Source organism: Lacerta agilis, chromosome 4 (assembly GCF_009819535.1).
Source record: "Lacerta agilis isolate rLacAgi1 chromosome 4, rLacAgi1.pri, whole genome shotgun sequence".
NCBI classification, from domain to species: domain Eukaryota; kingdom Metazoa; phylum Chordata; class Lepidosauria; order Squamata; family Lacertidae; genus Lacerta; species Lacerta agilis.
Genome location: NC_046315.1, coordinates 15035271 through 15059278, shown reverse-complemented (window position 1 = coordinate 15059278; position 24008 = coordinate 15035271). Strand labels below are relative to the sequence as shown.

Below are 24008 nucleotides of genomic sequence, written 5' to 3'. Positions count from 1 at the left end.
AGTGTTTCAGCCTTGTAACACTTTTAATAGCATGATCCCCCACAAAGCTGGTTGGAGGGGAACCTCTATGCTTGGCAATAAACAACCAACGTCAACTCCAAGGGATCGAGAGCCTTCTCCAGCTACCAATTTTGGGAGGCAACCATTTGCTCTCTCCTTGCACATGATCACCACGGATTTCACGACAGGGTTAAAAATGGGTTATGCTATATTTCCACCTTGGCCCATATACAGATCTATTTTTTTTTCTCAGCGAAAAGAAAGCCTTCTTGACAGTTAATGCTATGAATGGGACCAAATGACAGAAACAACGTCAACAAAAGAGGCTCCTTCACACTTGGGTCTGGTGGTGGGTCTCCACAAATGGAATGTGAATGTGGTGGTGGTCAAGGTGAAGCTCCTCAATGCTTTCATAGTCACTCATGGCCACCTCAGAGTCATCAAAGCCACAGCCCATAGAAACGTCAGACGACGATGCGTCCAGGGAATTGTGTAAGGACAAGGGCTTCTTGGCCAGGCTATTGTTCTCTGCGTTTGGTCCTGGGCCAACGCCAAAAGTACTAAACTCGTTCCCAGTCTGAGACCCGCCGTTGTCCATCTCATTGGGGAACTGGTGCGGAGGGAGGTACTGGCTCGGGTGGAACTGTGGCCGTCGCCGACAATCCGGGCTAAGTGTGCCAGCCATGGAGACTGGCTGGGATGGAGGAAGGGCTTCGTAATGGTCTGGGTAATCCTCCGGGAGGGGAGGCGGCAACTGGTCCTGGTTTAAAAACTCCTCATCCTGCGGCGGAGGGTAGTCGCTGTCAATATCGTAGCCGCCAAGGTAGTAGTCTGTTTCCAGCTCCCTTGTGCTCCCATGATGCACTGAGCTGCCATCTGTTGTCTCGTAATTGGGCACCTCCTCAATGTCAGATAGTCGAGTGCTCGGCATCCAATCAGAGGTGTCCCAGTGATAAGCTGCGGAAGGAAAAAAACCCACAGTGAATGGGGAGGGAGGCGTAAGTCTCGGAAGAGAGGCAGTCAATGGCATGCACCCGGCATGAAGCAAATCCCCACTGGGTCTCAGCATAATGTAGCTGTATATGCAAAAATAAATAAATAGCTGGCATGCATCACCGTTATTTTGCTTTTTAAGACCCTGGCCAACCATGCTTTGGCCCAAGTGGAGAGAAGCAATATAATGCCACGACGACAACCAATGCAACACAGCCAAGTTTATGTTAGAAAGGAAGAGTCTGAGAAATAAATAAAAAATGCTGAAAACCCAACATAAGGTTCCACGCATGGGAGGTGAGCATCAATCTGTTAGCGCAGAACGCAAATATATACATTAATAGAAGTCAGCATGCTCTTGCTGCTGCGTTCTTTTCCAAGATCTTGGTCTGGGGAGGGAAAGCAAAATTACACAGGCACTCAAAATAAATAGGCGGAGATGAAAAAGAACCAACAAATCCCTGGAAGGAAAATAAAAACCAAATGCCCCACCTACCCCGCCTAGGGCACCCAAAATATATACATGCTCAGACATGCAGAACATGGGCATAGCATGATCTAAAAGGTGAAGGCCGAACTGAGTGTATTAGTAATGTGTTAAAACTCCGGCCTTCGGGACCCCCCTCCACATTCCCATGAACTGCACCAGGCAGGTATGAGTCACCTCTGTTGTAGTTCTGTCCTTGATCCATATCAGTCACTGTTAAATACAAAGTGGGAGAAAAAGCAACACTGGAAACTCTCGGGTCTGCACATTGCAGAAATATCTCACATTGCTTCTAAAACACATCTGACTTAAAAGTATTACGAAAAGCGCTTTTAAGAAAAGCTTCAGTTTAAGGTATATCTTTTTTTGAAAAAAAAATAAATCTGATTTTTCTAGGCAGAAGTCAATCGACACAATCACTTTACGTCTAACAATTACGACTATAGTTATCAGAATCAAACATGCAAAACTAACTCAAGCACATAGCTTTAACACAAACAAAAAAACCCTATGCAGTTTCCCCCCTCTCTTGCTCTCTTAAAATTTGCGAAGTATGCTTTATTTCTCTCTTGCTCACTGTGAAACAGAAAAAAAATTAAGAATCTACCATTCTCAGGGCCGGTTCAAACAAATCTGGGCCCAAGTACGCTCAGATACCACGGTGAGAGGCACGGTATAACAACCTGAACAGAACAGAATAGAAAGGCAGTCAATTGGGCCACCGGAAGCAAATACCACAGAGCCCTCTCCTAGCTAGAAAGATGCGACTTTCCATATGGAGCGTGGAACGAGGCCGGGGGAAGCAAACAGCCTGGGTTCCTTCTCTGCCTTTATCTTAGGGTCTGCTAAGGATAAGCTGCCGTGGTGGGGTGCTGCTGTGCTCCCAACGCCGAAGTCACTGTTACTTACTGGGATGGAGTAAAGCAGGGAGGTGGCAGCAACCTCAGGGCCATGCGGGCACTTGGGTGGAGCCAATCCCTTGCTTCCACTGGTGCATCCACACTGTGCCAACTTTGCTGCCACCCTGCTCCACTCCAGTAAGTGGAAGGGTGTGAGGGAGGTCCCCAGAAACCACCCCACTATCTCGGCGGCTCCAGATACCAAGTCCGACTGCTGGACCAGTTTCTTGTTATCTATCCTTAGGGCTCATGCAGACTTCCTTTTGCACCACACATTCCAGGCACTTGAAAGCTCTGTGTCTGGGAGGTTTGTTTTTGTCCCCATGCTTTACCCAGGAAAACCTTGAATCGGAGCAAACGGCAATCCGCAGAATGGCTGACTGACATTCACTCTTTTTCAGTTAGACTGGTGACTGGGAGAAGCCACCGAGACCACATAACACTGGTCTTGAAAGATCTACATTGGCTCCCAGTATGTTTCCGAGCACAATTCAAAGTGTTGGTGCTGATTAAAGCCCTCAACGACCTCGGTCCAGTATACCTGAAGGGGCATCTACACCCCCATCGTTCTGCCCGGACACTGAGGTCCAGCTCCGAGGGCCTTCTCATTGCGAGAAGCCAAGTTACAGGGAACCAGGCAGAGGGCCTTCTCGGTAGTGGCACCTCCCCACCCCCCCGTGGAACGCCCTCCCACCAGAGAAAAACAACTACCAGACTTTTAGAAGACATCTGAAGACAGCCCTGTTTAGGGAGGCTTTTAATGTTTAATAGACTACTGCATTTTAATATTCTGTTGGAAGCAGCCCAGAGTGGCTGGGGAAACCCAGCCAGATGGGCGGGGTATAAATAATAATAATAATAATAATAATAATAATAATAATAATAATAATAATTATTATTATTATTATTATTATTATTATTATTATTATTATTATGTGATAAAAGGTGGGTTTTCTCAGGGAAAGCCATAGCTGTCAACCCTCCCTGCTGTTTCCCAATGCTATAATAAGGGAATTTCCCGCAAAAAAAGGAAAAGGTTGACAGCTATGGAGAAAGCACTGGGACAAAAAACCAAAAACACATCTTGGAAACAGAGCTCCAGATGTATGCCTAGAAACATGGGACGAAAAGAAGACTGGATGAGCCCTTAGCAGCAGATGGCATCTCTGCAGGCTTTCTTTCAGGCAGTGGTCTTTCCTACCCTACCTAGAGGTGGCAGGGATTGAACCTGGGACCTTTTGCATGCAAAGCTTGCTCTGTGCAGTTTGTTCTGCAGGAATGCAAATAAGCACCAACATATCCCAATAAAGGGTTGCCATACTGCAGCTGGCAGCGGTGTCCGGGCGAAAATCGGCAAAACGCCTGGGAAAATCCGGACGTATGGCAGCCCAACGGCCTTGAGCAAAATTAGAAAAGCTCGACAACTTTGCCCCCCAAAAAGCGCAACGACCTTTCTGTCCGGACTTCCACTGTTTGGAATATGGCAACCCTATCATAATAGGTTACACAGCAAGAGGGTATTAAAGGCACAGGATGGAAAGGAGCCAGAAAGTAGGTGGCCCTTTTTGAGAAAAGGGTAATTAGGATGTAGCCCTAATAGGACTTTTTATTATTATCGGGAGATATGACCTGAACGAATTGTTCAGGGCAGACCTTCTGAAATTAATGGACATGATAATTCATTTCTACTCTTAACAAAACTTAGGTGGAAGCAACCCTATGTTTTTCAACTATGGAGCCCAGAAGTTTACTTTTACTTTAAAAAAAGAAGAAGAAGGTACGGAGCAGTCGTTGAGGCAGAACTGCAGTGAATTTTTTTTCGGGGAGAAGAAGACGTCCCCCCTGGAACACTAATCCTGCAGGAGCTTGGTGAAGCATGAGGACCTAGACTGATGCAAACCAGCTGGGATCCTTTCAGAAGGTAGCATTTTGTGATTTGTTTGGACCACATATCCTGTGATTATCATTTAAAGGCTCTACTTAATTATAAAGGCGCAAGTGGAACATGACAGAACTGGGCTGTCCTGGGTGCAGAAATCCCTCAAGCCCTGACTGGCAAACCTGAGGTTCTGGCCAGGATTTGAGCTGGGGCAAATCCTGGCAAAACAAAAAAAACCCCTCAATCTCTCCATTCCTCATTTGTACAAGAACTTCCTGCTTCGGTGTTGCTGCACCGACTGCTTTGCGTCTTTATGTGAGCATATCTTGCACCGTTTCCCTTCAGCACACAGGAGCTTTGATGGGAATGAAAGATGAGCTGAAACGAGGCGAGCGAGATGGTCGGCAAAAGGAAAACCCTTTCTCTTGTGACCAGTGGTCGCAGCTCAGGTAGCACTGTCTGAACCGGCCCTGACTGCTCCAAAAGAACAAAACAAAAAACTGTCTCAAAAGCATTGCATTGACCGGAAACGGAGACCGTTTCTGGGTCACTGGTTTTATGCCCATACCCCACTCAGTGCGGAGATAGCACGTGTCTTGGTGCATGTCTATATGGACAGTTAATATTTATGCTACACAGCAGAACCTCACTAACCTCCTCACTTGCCCACCATGCAGTTCAAAAGGACTTCCCTCCCTTTCCCACGTAGAAGCAAGATTTATGCAAGCAAGGTCTTGTGGATCCATCAAATGCAGAGCTGCACCCAAATAAACTACAGAATATTTCGCTGTAGGGAATACAGGGACTATGGCCACCTAACTCTTGAATGTCTTCTTTCATAAATCGGTTTTGTCCTGTTTACACACACAGTGCATGGGAAATTCACATTGAAACACCTATTTCTAATTGCATTTTCTCACAAAACCTGCAATTCTAAATCATTTCCACTCAAAAAGCATCTTTATTGAAAATAGTATGTAAAAATGCATATTGTTTTAAGTCATGACCAGATGGATGGCAGGTGACCTGCTCCTGATGGGTTACACTCCACCTGAAGGATCAGGTACGCAGCTTGCAGGTACTTCTGGATTAATTGCTGTCCACTTGAGGCTCAGGCGGCCTCAGTGGCACGGAGTGCCTTCCATCAGCTTCAGCTGGTGGCCTATCCACACCCCTAACAGGACAGGGATAGCCTAACTTCTGTCATCTGTGATCTGGTAACCTCTAGGTTAGATTACTGCAATACGTCATACATGGGGCTGCCTCTGAACATGGTTCGGAATCTTCAGCTGGTGCAGAATTCAGAGGTTTGTGTCTTATGGTTTTGTTTGTTATTATGGTATATATTCCTGTGCTTTTATATTGTAAACCACCCTGTGAACCTCAGATGAAACGCGGTATATGAATTTAATAAATAAAATAAAAAATAAATGGAATGAACTACATTGCAAAAATAAAAATATGAAGCACAACTGTGCTTCGATCTGCATATTAGTCCAGGAGGCACAAAGCAAGTCAAATGATATTGGAATTTGCAAAGAACAAATTAATTAAACTTCTTTATTTGACATCAGGCCCATGGGCTGTGCCCCAAGCTGAGGTCGAGTTCAAATTAAACTGGAGATTATTATTATTATTTATTAAATTTATATACTGCCCTTTATCAAAAGATCCCAGGGTGGTATGGTCCTCCAAACAAACATTCCTACTTGAATCTCCTGGTTCATTTTTAACTTTTAACACTGCTAGTTAGGGACACAGTTGGGTTTGGGGACTTTGTGGGGAAAAGAAAAGATTTTGTTAATAGAGAAAACTGCACTCTAGATTATTATTATTATTATTATTATTATTATTATTATTATTATTATTAAAAGCCCCTTTATGCTAAACTAGAACATTGGTCCACGTAGCCCAGTATCATTTACTCTGACTGTGTCACCTCTTTAAAATTTCAAGCAAGGATCTTTCCCAGCTGTACTGCCTGAGACCATTCAACGGGACAAGCTGTGGATTGATCCTGGGGCCTCCTGCATTCAAAGCATATGCTCTACCTGGCAGACATCCAAGATGAAACGGCTTCCAAATCAGGCCTTTTGAGCAGGTGTGATCGCAACTGGAAAGCTTATCATGGCTGGGAGAAGCAGCGCAATGGGATATCAGTGCTAAGGCAGGGACCTCAGCCTAAAAGGAAGTGGCTTCTATAAAAGGAGCCTTCTTGAGATGGTCTGAAAGAGATCCGTTAGGCTAAGGATCTAGTTTTGCAGAAGACGGCCCTAGCAAAGAACGAAAATCTTTCCAGCTCGACTATACTATACCAGCTTCTTAATCCTGCCCAACGTGTTAGGATTTGCACTATGCTGAAGTTATCTTTGACAGCCAGAGGCATCTGGGATTGGACGTTTGGAATCTGGGGGATACAGAAAGAAACTTCTGGTCCTGGGTTCTAATCTCGCCGCTAACACAACTGCATGAAGTGGCCTGAAGCCAGAAGGGAGGAAGCTTTTTCAGACCAAGGTTGACAGGGGCAGGGGCTAGAGGTAAAAGTGGATGAAACAACAATTGAATTTTTTCTCATTTGCACAGTAGTCCAGTCTCTACATGCACCTGTCCATATACCATATCCGTATGAGCAAGAGGCATGATCAGAGTTCAAGGACAAAATTCAGCCAGGTAAACATACTCAGGGGCAAAGCAGGGCTAGTGAGGGGTGTGGCTTGGGGAGTGGAGGTGTGGCTTGGGGAGGAGGTGTGGCTTGGGGAAAGGAGGTGTGGCTTAGGGAGAGGAGGTGTGGCTTGGGGAGCATTCCAAGGGCCAGACACAGAGGCCTGGTCTGCATTTGGCCTCTGAGCCAGAAGTTTCCCAGCTCCGTCTTAGGCAAACCACTGTTTCTCAGTCTCTGCCAGCTATATGCAGAAGACAGCATGATTGGCTTATTTTACAAGGTGATTTAAATTATGCTTTTTGAGGAAGCGGGGCCTGCCTCATAAAAAAAAATGGCGAAAGTTGGCTCCACAAAAACGCGAAGGAAACACCAACAGCTTCGCTCTTTGTGTATTATTTATTTACCATGGTGTCACTGTGCTTTGGATAAGCTACCAATGCGGCTGATGGCGCAACATCTTGTCAAATCCATTTTTTTTTGGGGGGGGGGACACTTTCTGACAACGTAATCCCTCTGGGACCATCAGCATCGCAAAAGACACTGCATGTTGGGGCGGGTGGGGCGAACCAAAGCCCAAACCCGCCGTCATCCTAAGCACTGTCTCTTTTGATGTCAACGGAAGTAATAAAAATGAACTGCTTGCCTTCCTCCCAGGCCCACCCCCTCCCCACCTTAAAGACCTTGCTTATTTGTAAAATGAAATCGTTTGCTGCGGCCTGGCTAGTTAGGGTGAGTTAATGAGTTTCTGCTGTGGCTTTTCACACAGAAGAACGAAACGGAAAACAAAGACGTGGCAATTCAGGAGAAATAGTTTAAAAAGATGATCAAATACCTTCATTTTCTATATTGTCAACTACGTTGTTGACAAGCTGTATGACAGTCACTATGGAAGCTTGTGGGAGAAGGAGAGCAGAAATAAAGGGAAAGGTAGCTTCATGTTAGTTAGTATTTATAACACACAACATTCTAAGGCCACCAATATTAAATTCTCACAGCGCAGACAGATTTGCTGGGACCAGGGGTGGGTGGGGGAAGTCTATGGGGAGGCTGGGGCATTAATGAATTATGCAGCGTCTTGAAGGACATTTCAATTTCAGATAATCCCATACAATTCCCCCCCCACCCCAGAAAAGCAAATGGGGATACATTCAAAGGCAGTACTTTCAGAAAGCTCATATGCAGTGATGAATATCAGTTCATAAATTCAGCCTGGATTGTCCAGCAGATTCAATTAACCAGGACAGTATCTTGCCTACCTGACACTAATCTCTAATTAATCCTCGCTTAAAGGCCTCCAAAGGCAAGCTGCTATCCTCCTGGCGACCATTATCTTTTTAGGCAATCACAAGGATATGAGATGGTGTGAAAGTCTTTTGGTCTAAATCTTTTTTCCAATAGGAACACTTTTACTTTATTATACTGTGCCTACGAGAACAAAGCCCTTGTGGGGGAAACGAACAAATCGAGCGGTCTTAATTAAAAGATCATCACCGCATAGCTTTCATTTAAGGCAGGGCTAGCCAAAGTCGTGCCCTGCAGATGTTGGGGGCTACCACTCCAACCAACCCTAACTAGCATGGCCAATGGCCATGGATGAGGAGAGTTGGGAGTGCAAAGCATCAGGCTCCCCTTGATTTAAGGAACTAGCTTTAAAAATCCAGACACTGTTATAGATCAAAAATGGCCACTAGGGGCATCAACAGGGGGACGGGACAGGGGACGGCTGATGGCCGGCTCTAAAATTTTCAAGGAGAGGGCTGGGCTGCATCAAAATTCTGCGGCGGCCACAAGTGCATTCAGCACAGCATGCTCACCTCACCTGCACACGCACCTGAGTGACGTTAACACGCTGCACGGTGTGCGAGCACGTTGCACGGCATGTGTGCATGCTGCGCCGGTCCCCTTAATTGTGGGGGCGAGCCGGCATGCATGATGGCCACACTTTCAGCACTGGGGCTGCCGCATTTTCACCAGCTTTGTAGAAGAGTTGCATTTCATCTCAGAAGCAACCAGGTGAAGAACTGATGGACTCCTTATCTGTGTCATATATCAACATACTGAGCCAGACAGCTGGAGTTCCACCTAGTCCAGTATTCCCTACTCGGACCAGCAGTGGCTCTCTTGGTTCTCAGATGGAGTTCTTTTCCAATGACTGTGACCTGACCCTTTAACCCAGTGATGGCCAAACTTGGCCCTCCAGCTGTTTTGGCACTACAACTCCCATCATCCCTAGCTGACAGGACCAGTGGTCAGGGACGACGGGAATTGTAGTCCCAAAAGAGATGGAGGGCCAAGTTTGGCCATCACTGCTTTAACCAAATGCAAGAATTTTAGAACATGTGCTCTGCCACTGATCTGAATCTGTAAGATTTTAAAATAGAATCATAGAATCATAGAGTTGGAAGAGACCACAAGGGCCATCCAGTCCAACCCCCTGCCAAGCAGGAAACACCATCAAAGCATTCCTGACAGATGGCTGTCAAGCCTCCGCTTAAATATCCTCTCTTCTGATTATTATTTTGTAGTAGTTTGTAGAAAAGTATTTATACCAGAATAGCCATCTTCAGCATAGCAAACTTTAGGGAAAGCAGGCATGGAGTGTTCTTTAAGTCAGTTACCTCTGACTTAAGTTAGTTACCTCTGGCACATAGCTGTCCACAACTGATCGTGCTCCTTTCCCTTCCAGCTAGGAGCCATTCCAGGAGAATCTGTACTACAGAGTGGACACACTATGCTATTCAGCATTTCAGTTATCCACAGCACAACAAAGTCTCGTAGAACACCAGTATACATATAACACACTCTTCGTGGTAAGTGAGGTCAAAATTGCAAGGGGTTAAGATAGCTATGCCCTTACCATTATCATCGCCCGAGTCTGACTGGTAAGAACTGAGAGACTGGACTTCAGAGTTGCTGCCTTTATTGCTTCCTGAAAAACAGGTCACCTCTTCCACGTCATCAAGTCCTTTGCCTACACATACAGAAGAAAGTAAGAAAGAAAAGGAAATTGGCGGGACAGGCACAAAAATCTTTACTGAATCTAATAACGTGCAATCAAAGCTACTTCAACTATTGTTATATTTATATTTATATATTTACATCCTGCCCATTCCTGCCAAGTTGGAATTCAAGGCGGTTTAAAACGTTTAAAATAATTAATTATAAGAAGCAACCCAGCTTAAAAGGTTTTTAAAACAAAAATCTCTCCTCCGTGCTCTTTTCACCCCCTTCTGCTGCCTTATCTGCTAAAGGAAAAGAGAAAGACAGCGGGGGTAGTTGGAAGGCTGGTGGTGGCAGAATTCTGACATCCAGATGTGGCCCAAAGGCTGGCAATTAACAACCCCCCATTTTAGTGAAAGGGTATGTGCATCTGCCTCACCACAAAAATGCGAGTTGTTCTCAGACCACTCAATGTGCGGCCGTAATGCACCCCCCCCCCCGTTTTTCCTTTCGTGTTGCATATTTTTAGGTTGTAAAGGTGAGGGCAGGGACTGTGCGTTAATCTCTCTTGATCTGCAAGCCACTCTAGCAGCCATGGTGGGAATAAATTAATGAGTGAATAAAGTAAAAAATAAGGGGGGAAAGAGCCCCCACATGTTTAGAAAGCTGGCAAGAGTTTGAATTTGTTTTATTGAGGTTTTGACTTTCCATAAGTTACGGCTGCAAAATTTCTAGTGACAATTTTATTGCTCCTATCTTGTTCGCAAGCCTCTTTTGAGCTTCCTTCCTACCATCGAAGCGGTATACACTATTTCACGAAACCAATAAATGTGCCTTTGCCTAAACCACTCACTTTCAGTGCCGTTTTCCCAGGTCTTCCTGATGGAGTCGCAGTCGGAACGGCACGGAGACACGGCAGGAAGGTTGGGAGCCACACTGCACACTACGACTCCTCGCCTGGCTGTCAGGATCCGAGGAGACTCTGGGTGGAACGTTGTCATCTCCTGATGCTCCACCCCGAGCCCGTCGACGATCTTGTCCAAATTGTTCCTTGAGTCGCTCTGGAAGCAAGGGGTGTAGGCCATGGGCCTCACGGGGACCTGAGGCGGCCCCACCTCCTGATAAATATTGCGGCCATCCCCGCTGTTCCTCATGTTTTTGAACTGAATCCCGTTGCTCTTGTGAAGCAGAGCGGCAGTCGCCGGGTCTTGAACCAAGGTGATGTTGTTGCGGGAGTAGTTCTTCCTGAACACTTTCTTGCGGAACACCACGAAAAGGACGACCAACAGGAATATGACGAAAAGCACGACAGCGATGCCGATGAGCTCCTCTTTGCCCACGTAAGAATGGCCGGCTTGGATGTTTGGGACGACCACCGGTCTCAGCCCACAGTGCTGGCCCACGTATCCTGGAGTGCAGTTGCATAGAAAGGACCCAAATACGTTGACGCAAGAGCCGCCATTTTCGCACTCTTCTCTCTCGCATTCGTTAATATCCTCCTCACACCTGAACGGGGGGAAAAGTAGGTGGATTTGATCAGGGGTTGACATCAGAGGCCACAAGTGGCACTCTAGGAGCATCTCTGCCACCATCGATCAGCCCGGACACTGAGATCCAGCATCGAGGGCCTTCTGGAGGTTCCCTCCCTGCGAGAAGTGAGGTTACAGGGAACCAGGCAGAGGGCCTTCTCGGTAGTTGCGCCTGCCCTGTGGAACACCCTCCCATCAGATGTCAAGGAGATAAACAACTATCTGACTTTTAGAAGACATTTGAAGGCAGCCCTGAATAGGGAAGTTTTTAATGTCTGGTGTTTTACTGTGCTATTGTGTTTCATTTGTTGGAAGCCACCCAGAGTGGCTGGGACAACCCAGTCAGATGGGCAGCATCTTCTTCTTCTTCTTCTTCTTCTTCTTCTTCTTCTTCTTCTTCTTCTTCTTCTTCTTCTTCATCAACATGGCCCTCAGGATTATCCCCAGGCCACACAACACCCTGAGCCCACCTCCTTCCCCTTGAGTGTTTTCTCGTGTGCCCTCAGATCATTACTTAAGTTTATACACAGAGCAAAGGGCTGAGTTAGGCTAGCCTTCTTCAGATGATGTCCTCCTGAACTTTGGACTACAACTCCCATCTTCCCTGACCATCGGCTATCCTGATTGAGGGCGATGGGAACTGCAGTCCAAATCATCTGGAGGGCACTAGGTTGGGGAAGGTTGAGTTAGGCCAATGGTCCTCATTGCGCTTACTGGCATTAACTCTTCAAGGTTTATTTCTCACTTTGCTACAAGATGATGTTGTTCACCGGCGATGCTGGACCTGTAACATGGGTGCATAGTACCGCACTACCTCCAACACCTCCCCAGGCAGTACAAGCACCAAACTTACGTCAATCCCGTTAACCCGCTCTTGCAGTTGCAGATGAAAGCGTTGCCAATGGGATCGCACGAGCCTCCGTTGCGACAAGGATTTGGAAAGCAGGCAGTGATCTCTGACTCACAGTTTCGCCCGGTGAACTGAGAGAGGCAACTGCACTGGTAACCTAAGATGTTTAAAAAAAACAAAACACAAACCAACACACAAATCAAAGATTGCTCTCCAAACATGATACAGTACATCTCGCCTATTAGCATTCGTAAGTGGGGCTTTATTTCCCCCTAGTGGCTGGCTTAAGAATGTGGCTCGTTTTGGAGCCATAAAAATCTACAGCTTTCAGTTGCGAAGTCTGAGGAACAACTTCCCATATTACAGCGTTTAAACATAATCTCTATTTAAGCAAAACGTCATGTCTGAATGACCTTAGGCGACAATGATTTTAGAGATCCCATGTTGATCACAATCTTTTTTTTTAACAAAGAGGTTGAAGGACATTTAAGCTTAATATAAAAGAAGACCAATGGGGTGGTTTTTTAAAACAAACAAACAAACAAGCAGTGTTTCTTTAACACTATCAAAGAGTAGCCATACTTATGGATAATAGCTGAGCTGTCTTATTGCAATGCTCTCTCTCCACAAGAGGAGTGGGGAACTTGCAGCCCTCCATGTATTGCTGGATTCCAGCTCCCATCAGCCTCCGCGAACGTGGTAAATGGTCAGGAATGATGGGAGTTGTGGGTCAACAACACTTGTAGGGCCACAGGTTACCCATACCTGTTCTATAACATGCCTGTATAAGTTGTGACCTTCTCCCTGAGCTGAATGCTGTTTTTGCAAGTCTCGGTTTAATCAATGTTCTGGTGAGCAATGTATGGGAGGGGTGGGCTATATTTGGCTTAGTGGGACACAAGCTGGGTCCAGCAGATGAACTGGGGGATTCTCAAAAGCGATTCCAAGAATGTCTTTCAGTTTGGAATGTGCTGCTTGATAATGCTGTTGGTGGAAGATAAAAAGCAAGAGAGAATGAGTTTAAAACCAAATGCAAATTCTAGTCAACGCACACGCTGAATTTCACAGCTATGTGAAATACAGGAGCTGATTGCATCATCATGTGTGAATGAAAAGTGGGAGAAGCTTCAGTGGCCGCAAACAAGTGCCATCAACTACTTGCACAGCTGTTTTGGTGGCGCTGTGGTCTAAACCACTGAGCCTAGGGCTTGCTGATCAGAAGGTCGGCGGTTCAAATCCCCGTGATGGGGTGAGCTCCCGTTGCTCGGTCCCTGCTCCTGTCAACCTAGCAGTTTGAAAGCACGTCAAAGTGCAAGTAGATAAATAGGTACCGCTCTGGCGGGAAGGTGAACGGTGTTTCCATGTGCTGCTCTGGTTTGCCAGAAGCGGCTTTGTCATGCTGGCCACATGACCCAGAAGCTGTGTGCAGACAAACGCCGGCTCCCTCAGCCTATAGAGCAAGATGAGCACCGCAACCCTAGAGTTGTCCGCGACTGGACTTAATGGTCAGGGGTACCTTTACAATGCACAAAAAAAAGGATATTGTACGGAATGTTAAATGCCACCTGCAACTTTTCTGCCAATGGGTGATATCTTGGTAAGTCATACTCAGAGTAAACCCATTGGAACCAATGGACATAATCGCACAATGCCCAAAATATTTTCCTGACATGACAAAAATAAGCACTGTCAATCCATCAGTAGAAACATGTTCCTTTGATTGAAGCCAAAACATAAATGACTATCCCTTCAATATGGTTTCAAGAGATATTTCATCTATCTCTCAAACTGCACAGAAGCTCCTTCACTGACGAAGTTACAACAGTGTCTTACACAGGAATCACGAATAGGGCTTGATTCAGTTATTTTATCCTTTTTGCTGAAAACAAATGTACTTAAGGGCTTAAATCCACAAACCAGTTAACTGGAGAACTCTGAATTAAGTATCCTTTAATTCCATCAAGCAATCAAATACAATGCTTTGGTTTAAATCTTTTCTGAAAGGAAACAGAGGCTTCCTTTCTGACGTGGAATAAATGAATACCTTTGCTATTTTTGGGCTGATTCATACATAACATTATTTATTTGTTTGCACCTGAGATGTACATTTGACCAGAGGAAGCGTGAACAACAAGAGAAGAGAAGAAACCTGTGTTTACAGACATGTGTACCACCCATACCCTTGCATTAGGGGGCAGGGGAGTTTCTGAATTCTGATATAAATTGATATGTGAATCTGAGCTTAGATATCCATTGGCTTTTGCATTTTTTTGAATGTTCCAACAAAATTCTCAACTTAAAAAAAAAGTATTAACATGATGTTTAAAAACAAATGCTTGGAATCTCAGAATTGTAGACTTGGAAGGGACCCCCAGGGGTCATCTAGTCCAGCCCAATGCAATGCAGGAATCTCAGCTAAATCACCTGTGACAGATGGCCATCCAACCTCTGCTTAAAAACCTCCAAGGAAGGAGAGCGGGCTTTTTTTTTTTAATGCATTATTCCGAGGGAAAACCCGTTTTTATTTTTGCTCCTCTAAATCTAACACTTTACACAAGGACTTTTAAAAGCAACATTCGCAAATTAATGTGGAAAGGGGACAGAACAGACTATGGGAATCACTTCCAGAGAGGAGGTAGTGATAGTCACCAACCTGGATGGCTTTATAGAGGGCTGGCCAAATTCGGGGGTGCCCAATGGCCATGTTGACAATATGCCTCTGGATACCCCAGTTGCTGGGGATTGCAGGTGGGCAGAGTGCTGCTGTGCTCCTATCCTGCTTGAAGACTTCCCACAGGCATCTGGTTGGCCAGTCAGAACAGGATGCTCGACTAGGCAGGCCATCGGCCTGATCTGGCAGACTCCTCTTATGACATGTCCCTGGTCCACAGTGACTGAGTAATGTGTGAAAAGGCCTTCAGTCCTGTTCTACCGCGGCTGCCGCCAGCATCTCTTCCAGCGAACGCAATCCTCTGCCACACGCAACTGCAGTTTAGGGACATCTGACAAAGTGCAGAGACCTTGCACCCAGCACCATTTAATTACGTATGCTCTTTTTAATGTGCAGAGGATCGCTTGGGCTAACAAATTTATTTTGCCTTGGAACTGGGGACGGGAGGTGGGGGGGAGGGGGCGGGAGAGGAAAGAAAAAAAGAGTGGCCACATCGATGTCACAGCAGATTGCTTTATAGATTGGCTGGCGCATAGTTAGGGCCCATTGCTTTAGAATTATGGCACCATAACAATCCTTTATTTACATATACTGCTGAGACGGTGAAAAAAAAAAAACCCCGAGCAAATAGATTTCCTAACGAGAGAAAAAGAGAAGCGAGCCTGCATGCAGAAATATCCCCCCAGGGTGCTCGCTTTCCGGCGGCAGCAGCAGCAGCAGCAACAAGGAACGCATGGAGGCCTAAGTAGCTTTGGAGCAGAGAATGGAGAGGCAAACCATTCCACTGCAGAGCTGTTTATATGCCTCTCATAATAAAATAAACCCATCATTTGGAGATGTATTCACGCAGCCCTTTCCCCTCCCAGCAGCCAAACGTAAATTTGAAATATCTAACTCTGCCTGGGGGGGGGGGGAGGACAGAAGGGGGAAATTATCCTAAAGTGATTTGTTAGAAAGGTTTCAATTTGCACATCACACTATTTGCTGACTGGCCATGTAAATAGACTCCAGCGAAATCAATAGGAAGAGGAGCCTAGTTTCCTCCTTTTACTTAGTTTATTCATGCGGCAAACGCTTTGACCTAATTTATTATACGCCGCCCAAGTTAAAGTTAGGCATTTGTTTTATCCTCACTCCCCAGGGACGTAAATAATCCTGTTTAGCAATTTTCTTGAAAGCTTCTACATCTTTTGAATTATTGCCCTTCTTTCCTTGCTGGGTCCTGCTACGTGCTCTCTTCCCCCCAACCTCCTATTTGCAGATAAAGAGCCATTAAACATACAAGTTAGCCCCAACATGCGCCCTGATGCCTCATATTAAATTCCAAGTCTGCTGTCTTTACTTGTTTAATGTGCTAAAGCTTCTACATTCACTACCTTTCAGCTCTCTGGGCACCATCTTCAGTTCAGCTGACGTGCCCTCAAGCTCACTCCCCGCTAAACCAAAGCAAACGAGAAAGGAGTCAGTGTTAATATCCGTACCGCAGAGGGATTTTCTGAACCAAACGGGGAAGAACATACTGAGATTGGGAATCAGGGTCACGCAGGACGGCTACTGAGCAGTGTCCTGGCAATGCTGGAGTGTCCCCTGAACCTCCATAGCATACGATAGCTCAGTTGGTTGGAGCGTGGTGCTGATGATACCAAGGTTGCAGGTTTGATCCCCAATAAGGGGCAGCTGCACATTCCTGCATGGCAGGGTCCCTCTCAACTCTGTGATTCTATGGTTTCCTGCATGCCTGTATGGGGAAAGTGTCCTGTGTACAGCAACAGCATGAGAAGGGCTCCTGGACAGGTCAATCGACAGATGGGAGAGGAAATGCGGGTCATGGGAAATTCAGATTCAGTTCCTGGGTGGTTCAGGACGTGAATGCTCTCTCGTGGGCCAAGACTCAAGGCCAATCTGGACATTGCAACGAATTGCACCTTTTGTGTACCCCGTGTCTAGGCACAGCATTGCTGTTGTAATATCTGAAGAGCAACTCCTCCTAATAGCGAACCCAAGCGGTGAGTGCCAACAGACTTGGAGCTGATATGAGACCACTGAGAAGGAAGAGGGAGGCATCAAGGGAAACCCGAAATTTGCAACGGTAGCAAAGCAAATGTAAAGCGAAAAACTAAGGGGGAAACTCCTCCTTTCCCAGTAGCCGAATGAGCACTGCTCATGTTCAATAGCCATGTAATGTTCTGTATCTGAAGAAGTGTGCATGCCCACGAAAGCTCATTCCAAAAACAAACTTAGTTGGTCTCTAAGGTGCTACTGGAAGGATTTTTTTTTTATCATGTAATGTTGAGTGCAAGTTGGAGGAGAAAAAATGGTGGGGAATTGGGGAGTGATTCCCCACTTCAGTTCCCTGCATCTTACTCATATCCTGCAGGACAGCACAGTTGCCTGCCTGGAACCCTGAAGAGGAGCACTCTCCTCTTAGAGAGGAGGATAGGCAGCCATGTTTTGTTGCAGGTCCCAGGTGTATAAGTGAGATGAGCAAGTTTCCCTTTGTGATATTGTGACAGACGACTAACTGGGAATGCGAAACAGTTGCATCTGTCGCTGTGCGCCTGCAGACACACTTTAGGCTCGCACGAGGATGCATCAGCAAAGTGGAGTCCTGAGTGCTTGGGCTTGCACTGCAGCCTAAAGCAAGAATCATGGAATTGCCAAGTTGGAAGGGACCCCGAGGGTCTTCTAGTCCAACCCCCTGCAATGCAGGGATCTCAGCGCATTGCAGAAGCTCAGAGGGCATTCTCAGACAAAGAAATAATAAGCATATGTATGCATGTAGGTATGTGTGTATATATTTCTGTGATTAACAAAACAGAGATCTTATTTTTGTGGCAAAACATTTCCGCCTTCATCAGTGTGTGTGTCTTTTTTAATCACGGCAGCCGCCAAAGTGGAAATGGAAAAGTTTTGCCATATAAATATCTGTTTTGTTAATCACAGTAACGTACGTCTATATTATTTTAGTGATTAGCCAAATCCCCAAAGGGATGAAGAGCAAGTTTGTGTGAAGAGCTGTTTGATGCTTAGCTCTCTATTTGTGGGGCAATCCTATCTCAGGGATGTTTTTGATTAGGACAAGGGAGCTATTGGGTCTGTCTGAGGTCATGATTCTATGGACCAGTTCACATTTAAAGTGACCTGCAAACAGCAGCCAGGCAGAGGAAGGTCATTTGGAAGAATTGTACATATACCTCCACTTCTTCCGGGATACAGTGGACCCCCTGGAAACGGATTTAATTCGTTCTGGGGGTCTGTGTGCACCGCGAAAAATCTGTAAGCAGAGGCGCCGCTTCTGCGAACGCACATGGCGTGATACAGCGCTTCTGCGCATGCGGCGAAACACAGAACAATTCTTCTGGGTTTGCCGCTTTCGCAACCCAAAGATTACGTATCCAGAGAGGTAGGTAACCCGAGGGTCCACTGTAAATGTTTGCAACAGCTAGGCGTGGCACTTCCATTTGGATGTACTGTATTCATTCTTACAAAGTCCTACTTTGCTGCCACAAACTCAGTTGTGACCCTGCCTACTCGGCTCCGGAAATGCTTCCAGACAGCCTGCCATAATGGCCAAACGACCCGACAATGCTATTGATCAGAGCCGGAAGGGACGCAGCAAGATGTTGCTAATTGAAATGAGGAGGATTATTAAGCTGTTAGTTCTGTGCCAAGAAGGAAGCAGAGGCTGTTTCCAATCCATTCCTTAGTTCAACAAAACCTCTCTCTCTTTCAACGCCCCCCCCCCCCCCCATGGTGACTGCTGGCATGAGAAATGTAAAGCTCAACTGATCTCCCTCCCTGCCACCTCTGGAAATGTAAGGCTGAATGCAAGATACTCACCACCAGATGGCACACTCAGACAAGTCCCTCCATTCTGGCATGGGCTCCTCTCGCAGGCATCCGGATACAGCACGCAGCCTAGTTTCAGCTCGGTCAGGCCGACCACTTCTGCAAAGCTGCTGCGCTTGTTCTGCAGCGGGAGCTCGTTGTTGTTGAGAACGACGGAGTCCAAGCAGCCCTGGAAGCCGCTCGAGACCTGCGTCGCTCTCTTGTCCGTCAGGCTCCGGACGTTGTCCACCTGCACCTGGGCGCCGAAGTAAACTGAGCTGTCAGTGCTGAGCGTCTGGAAGTAGAGTGGGGCTTTGCGGCGCTCCACGTAGCTGTCGTCGAGCGACAGGCTGGTGAAATTCCGGTTCAGCTCCAGGAAGACCGAGTGCCAGCTCCCATCATTAACAGCCCTGCCGGAAATCCCCAAGATGCCCGGGCCGGTTCCGCAGTCCAACTGGAACCACAGTTTGCCATCCACGATCTGCAATGGGAAAGCGGAAATGTCAGGACAACGAAGCTTGCCGCGGCACCGCATGCCCTTAGATTTGTTCTGTAATGCAATCTGGTCAGCATCAGCAGTGTGCGCAAACGTTCTGCTGTTATTGATCACAGCAGGATGGTGGTTACATTTAAGTGAGCTTATACCTGCAAAGTACATGCATCTCCCCACTTACATATGTGTTGCTGGGAAATAAATAAATAGGCTTACACCTGGAAATGGTGAGAGAGAGCTGGAGGGTCCTTGTGGCTCACGAGTAGACCCTCCCTGGAGCCCAAAGAGGATGTCAGTGAGGGTGGGGGAAGCCCCAAACAGACTGGAGGTGCAGCGGTGCTTTGTTTATGTTGCTCAGCCTAACAGCTGACATGCGGGGTAGTGCAGCAGCAACAGTGTAGTGGTTAAGAGCAGTAGACTCGTTATCTGGGGAACCGGGTTCGCGTCTCCACTCCTCCACATGCAGCTGCTGGGTGACCTTGGGCTAGTCACACTTCTTTGAAGTCTCTCAGCCCCACTCACCTCACAGAGTGTTTGTTGTGGGGGAGGAAGGGAAAGGAGAATGTTAGCCGCTTTGAGACTCTTTTGGGTAGTGAAAAGTGGGATATCAAATCCAAACTCTTCTTCTTTTCTTCTTCTTCACACGTCATCCAGCCTCCCACCGGACCCAGAGCTTCAATTCTAGTTGTGGATATTTTTGGATACAGTACTTTTTGTATTGATTGGAAAGAGAGCGGCAGAGAGGACGTTTAAAGGGTTCTTTCCACTTTATGCAATTTCACTTATGCATGTGGGGGCCTGGAACATAACCCCCATGTTAGTGGGGGTTTTTTTTTGCCTGCATGGGGATTCTGCACCAGCAACTTCTGTGCGATAGGTTGCTTAGGGATATATTCACATGTACTGATCGGTGCAGGACTAGCTACCATTGAAGACTCCATTGCCATGACAATTTATTTTTAGCAGTTGACTTTATAACACCATCTCTGCACTTCCTGAGCTGAAGAAGCCTTCACCGTCCCTTTGCCTTTGTTTGCATGTCTCGGCTATCTGACTCATCTTTGCCTCTATACAACAGGGCAAACCCTATTGCTCTTAGAACATGGTTTGTTTGTTTTTTTGCTTGCTTCCAGTCTTCCTCCTGCTTCTGCTGCAACCTCCTAGTGTCCCTCTCAGTCACTCCTATTGCTTCTTCTCACTCTGCTAATAACCAGAATAACCAGAGCTGGCCTCTGCCCGTTTACAGAACATGACATTACATTGTAAATAGACTGCAATATTGCGATGACAGTGGGAAGCAGCAGCTGACAAACGTTCTAAAAATGACCCAACCAAATGGCTTGTGACTAGTAATGCACAAGCCACCCATGGACTGGCTGAGAAACAACCTTAGCTGTCCCGGTCCCACACGTCCCGTCCCACTTCACAAGTTGGGAAATGGGTCTATATTCCTCCTAGATCCCTTGTCCTCAACTGACAGCTTTTGCAAGGTCAAGGGTGGTCTAGGCAGTCCTTCTCCTGGCTCTGCAAAAGTTTTGTTTTAGGGGGTTTGAGCTTGGAGAGTGGGGTGATGATAAACCAAGGATTCTTCTGCAGCTTGAATTTTAATCCGATCCAGAGAATTCTTGGGGGTTTGCAGTGCATGTGGTGTAATTCGGTGACATTCCGTGTGTGGTGTAATTCAGTGACATATCTAGTTGTAACCCATCTGTAGTCGTAACATAAAAAAGAGAGAGAGAGAGAGAGAGATGTACAAGCCCAGTTCGGACACTTACTGGACCAGTGCTGCAATCTGTGTGGAAGAGGACCAGCTATGCCTCCTACCTTCCCACCACATACATAACATATAACATAACATAACATGGCATGGTATAGCATAGCATAACATGAGTAACGTGGTCCTCATGGCAGCCCATACACACTGTCAAAAAAGGGAAGAAATGACAACAGAAATGGTACACAGTGGTACCGTTTCTGTTGTCATTTCTTCCCTTTTTTGACAGTGTGTTTAGGATTTTGTATGGAGCAGCTTGCAATGTGTCATGTATGCCAACCCTTTTAAGCTCATGGGCCCATTTGGATTTGTGACTGAGTGCTGTCAGTTCACCTCCACCCACTCCAGGTTCAGCACCCCACTGTAAAGACATGAAAAGGAAAGGTGTATGCACATGCATGTCACTTTCCCAATGGGTCAGATCTAGTAGAATTAACCTGAGACTTTGATGGGCAGATAGAGGTGAAAAAAGGAAGTGGGATAGAGTGTCGCTTTTCCAACTTCCTCTTTCAGGTCTATGTACTTTTCGAGGGAGAAAAGGGCAATTGCTCTCATCGCGTTGTGACCAAGGGTACTGTGTGTATGGAGGAGACTAAAAGGTTTTGTGGGTGCAAAGAGCATATCTCAAGAGCATGGCAGAAGTAGGGGTGGGCATGCCCTTTCTCCTCCATCACAGAATTTGCAGCACCTGCCCAATAAGCATTCCAAGCAGACCTCAGATTCCGTCTTAGGAGAGGAAAAATGAGGTCGAACCTACATATGTGATGCTCCCACACAGGTGGCAGCCGAGGACAAACCCAAAAGCAAGCAGGCAAAGAGGGACGTGAGGCTTTGCTGAATGCCGAGGTAACAGATTGCAACCTGTACGCAAAGAAGCACGTCAGCTGCCTTTCCACCTGGCCATTATGCAAATCTACCAGAACCCTCTGTGTTTCCGTGTCCTCTTCTTCCCTTACCATCCCTTCCCTTTTATGCCACATCTGCTAGATTGTAAACCGTTCTGGCAGCCATTCTGCCTATTTCATCCTTCGCGCAGTACAAAATAGAATTTTTAAGTGCTTCATAAATAAGAAGAATGAGGAAAGCCTGTGGCAGGTTCAAGGGTGGACGGCAGCACTGAGGACACCGCCGTTCCTGGCCAGGATAGCTGTCTGCTGATGCAACTCGCAGCCTGGAGACAGTTTATGGTCCTTAAGAGCAGAGTAAGGCAGTATGAGAGAGACACTGTTTCCTGTGATGCTGATGTTGCCTCCCTTCAAGCAGGCTTGCAGAGTTTTGAAGCTCCTACCAAACCTTGCAATGTTGCAATGCAGGTTTCATTAGAAACAAGAGTTGGAAGGAACACACATACCACAGGTGCCAACAGCAGCATCATTCCCTTCTCAACACCGCTGTTGTCTCCGGCCACAGTTGCAAGAAAGCCATTTAAGAATGCAAGCGAGTAAGAAGAGCTTGGCTAGATCAGAACAAAAGCCTATCTAGTCCAGCATCCTGTTCTCACAGTGACCAACCAGATGCCTAGGGGAAGTCTTTAAATAGGACCCAAATATAGCAGTGATTATCAGCAACTGGTATTCAGCTGCTGTGGTTCTCACCAACTGCCTGCAACACAACCTGCAACACAACCACCATAGCCATTGACAACCTTTTCCTCCATGAATTTGTCAAATCCTCCCTGAAAGCCATTCAAGTTGGTCGATTTCTTTGGGATCACTCTATGCAGGGAAAGGGATGAATATTGCCTCCCCCATGCCACCCTCCCAATCCTGACCACCCCTGCCATTTAGTGGGAAATGGGTGTAGGGGAAAACAACGACAACGACAGTGCAATTCTTTCAGCAAAGGTAATGGTTAAAATGAATCCTAGGGAGGAGAGACAGACCACAGAAAAGGAAATAGCTAGGACATTCTACGGAAGTCATAGCCAGACAGAAAAGCAGCGGGCTGTGCACAACTGGGGAAAATTCAACACTTTTTTTTCCTAAGTCAAATTATGAAAGCTGAAAAAGGAAGCCACAAGAGAGAAATGCTGGCAATGTTTTGCAGCTGCCGTGTAAAATGAGAGTGAACCAAGTGTGGGTATTCCACGTTAAATGCCCAGTGTGCAAGCAACCTCAGGCCAGGGCTGTTTGATCTGGGAATGGCTCTCTGGGGTCCTAGGCAGGGGTCTTTGCCTATACTTTCTACCTAGGGTTTATTTTAGCTGGGAAATGCTAAGAATTGGCCTTGGGGGTTTCCTGCATGCAAGATATGCACTAGAGCCGAGCCAGAATACCTCAGGAGACATTTTCCTGAGAAAATCCCTTTTTCCCCTCCTCACTTCCTCACTAGAAAATGAATTTTGTCCTACTATTCTCCACCATTTATATTTGTTTATTGTGATGGCTGCTATTTCCCCGCTCCCCTAATGCACCTGGGATGATGCCAGCTGCAGGGCATTGTGAAGGACTGCAAAATGGCAGCTGGGCTGCCATCACTGCTCTTGCCATTTGCAGCAGCCATTCTAGCAAACACCCAAACACAGAGGACAAAAAAGAAGAAGCTGTGCTACTGTTGCTGCTATTGGAGTGCCCCACTCCTGAGATTTTCTCCTCCTTCTCCTGGATAAATTTTGTGAAGTGGTCGCTCCAAACGAATAGGCTGGAGAATTCTGAGAGGCTACTTGGAGACAGCTGTACCTACCAGCATTCTCCCTCCTTTTTGCCATTCTTCCAATGCTTGTTGGCTGATGCCAACTCTTATTTGCTGTCTCAACTACTCTTGCAAATAAATATTTAGGAATTCCCACTTTCTGTTTGTTGCACTGTTCTGGGTCCATATATTTTTTTGGGGGGGGGCTAAGAGGTGGGGCTAGCTCTATATACGCACCAGGGGTGGGGAAGCACAAACCTGGGGGCCAAATATGGCCCTTGAGACTCTGCCCAGGATACCTGGGTGCCAGAAGGTCAGTAATAACTCACTCGGCGTAAGTGAAGTTAACTCTTTATTAAAAAAAGAAACCCA

The 24008-nt window shown here is 46.5% G+C and overlaps 1 protein-coding gene across 9 annotated transcripts in view; it reads right to left on the bottom strand.

Moving 5' to 3' along the window:
• Nucleotides 1-248: 248 nt before the first annotated feature.
• FAT3 (FAT atypical cadherin 3) overlaps nt 249-24008 on the bottom strand; it is a 443200-nt gene continuing 419440 nt past the window's right edge. For 3 of the 9 annotated variants that reach the window (XM_033146109.1, XM_033146108.1, XM_033146113.1), the window contains 8 exons: nt 18751-19219; nt 16287-16346; nt 12243-12396; nt 10714-11366; nt 9778-9891; nt 7753-7812; nt 1658-1693; nt 249-957 (listed from right to left, as the gene is read on the bottom strand). In XM_033146109.1, coding sequence (XP_033002000.1) covers nt 332-957; nt 1658-1693; nt 7753-7812; nt 9778-9891; nt 10714-11366; nt 12243-12396; nt 16287-16346; nt 18751-19219 — 2172 coding nt within the window. In that variant the 3' untranslated portion in view covers nt 249-331. Of the gene's footprint in view, nt 958-1657; nt 1694-2087; nt 2164-7752; nt 7813-9777; nt 9892-10713; nt 11367-12242; nt 12397-16286; nt 16347-18750; nt 19220-24008 lie in introns of all 9 variants that reach the window. The other 6 variants (XM_033146111.1, XM_033146115.1, XM_033146117.1 and 3 more) reach the window with 5 other exon arrangements.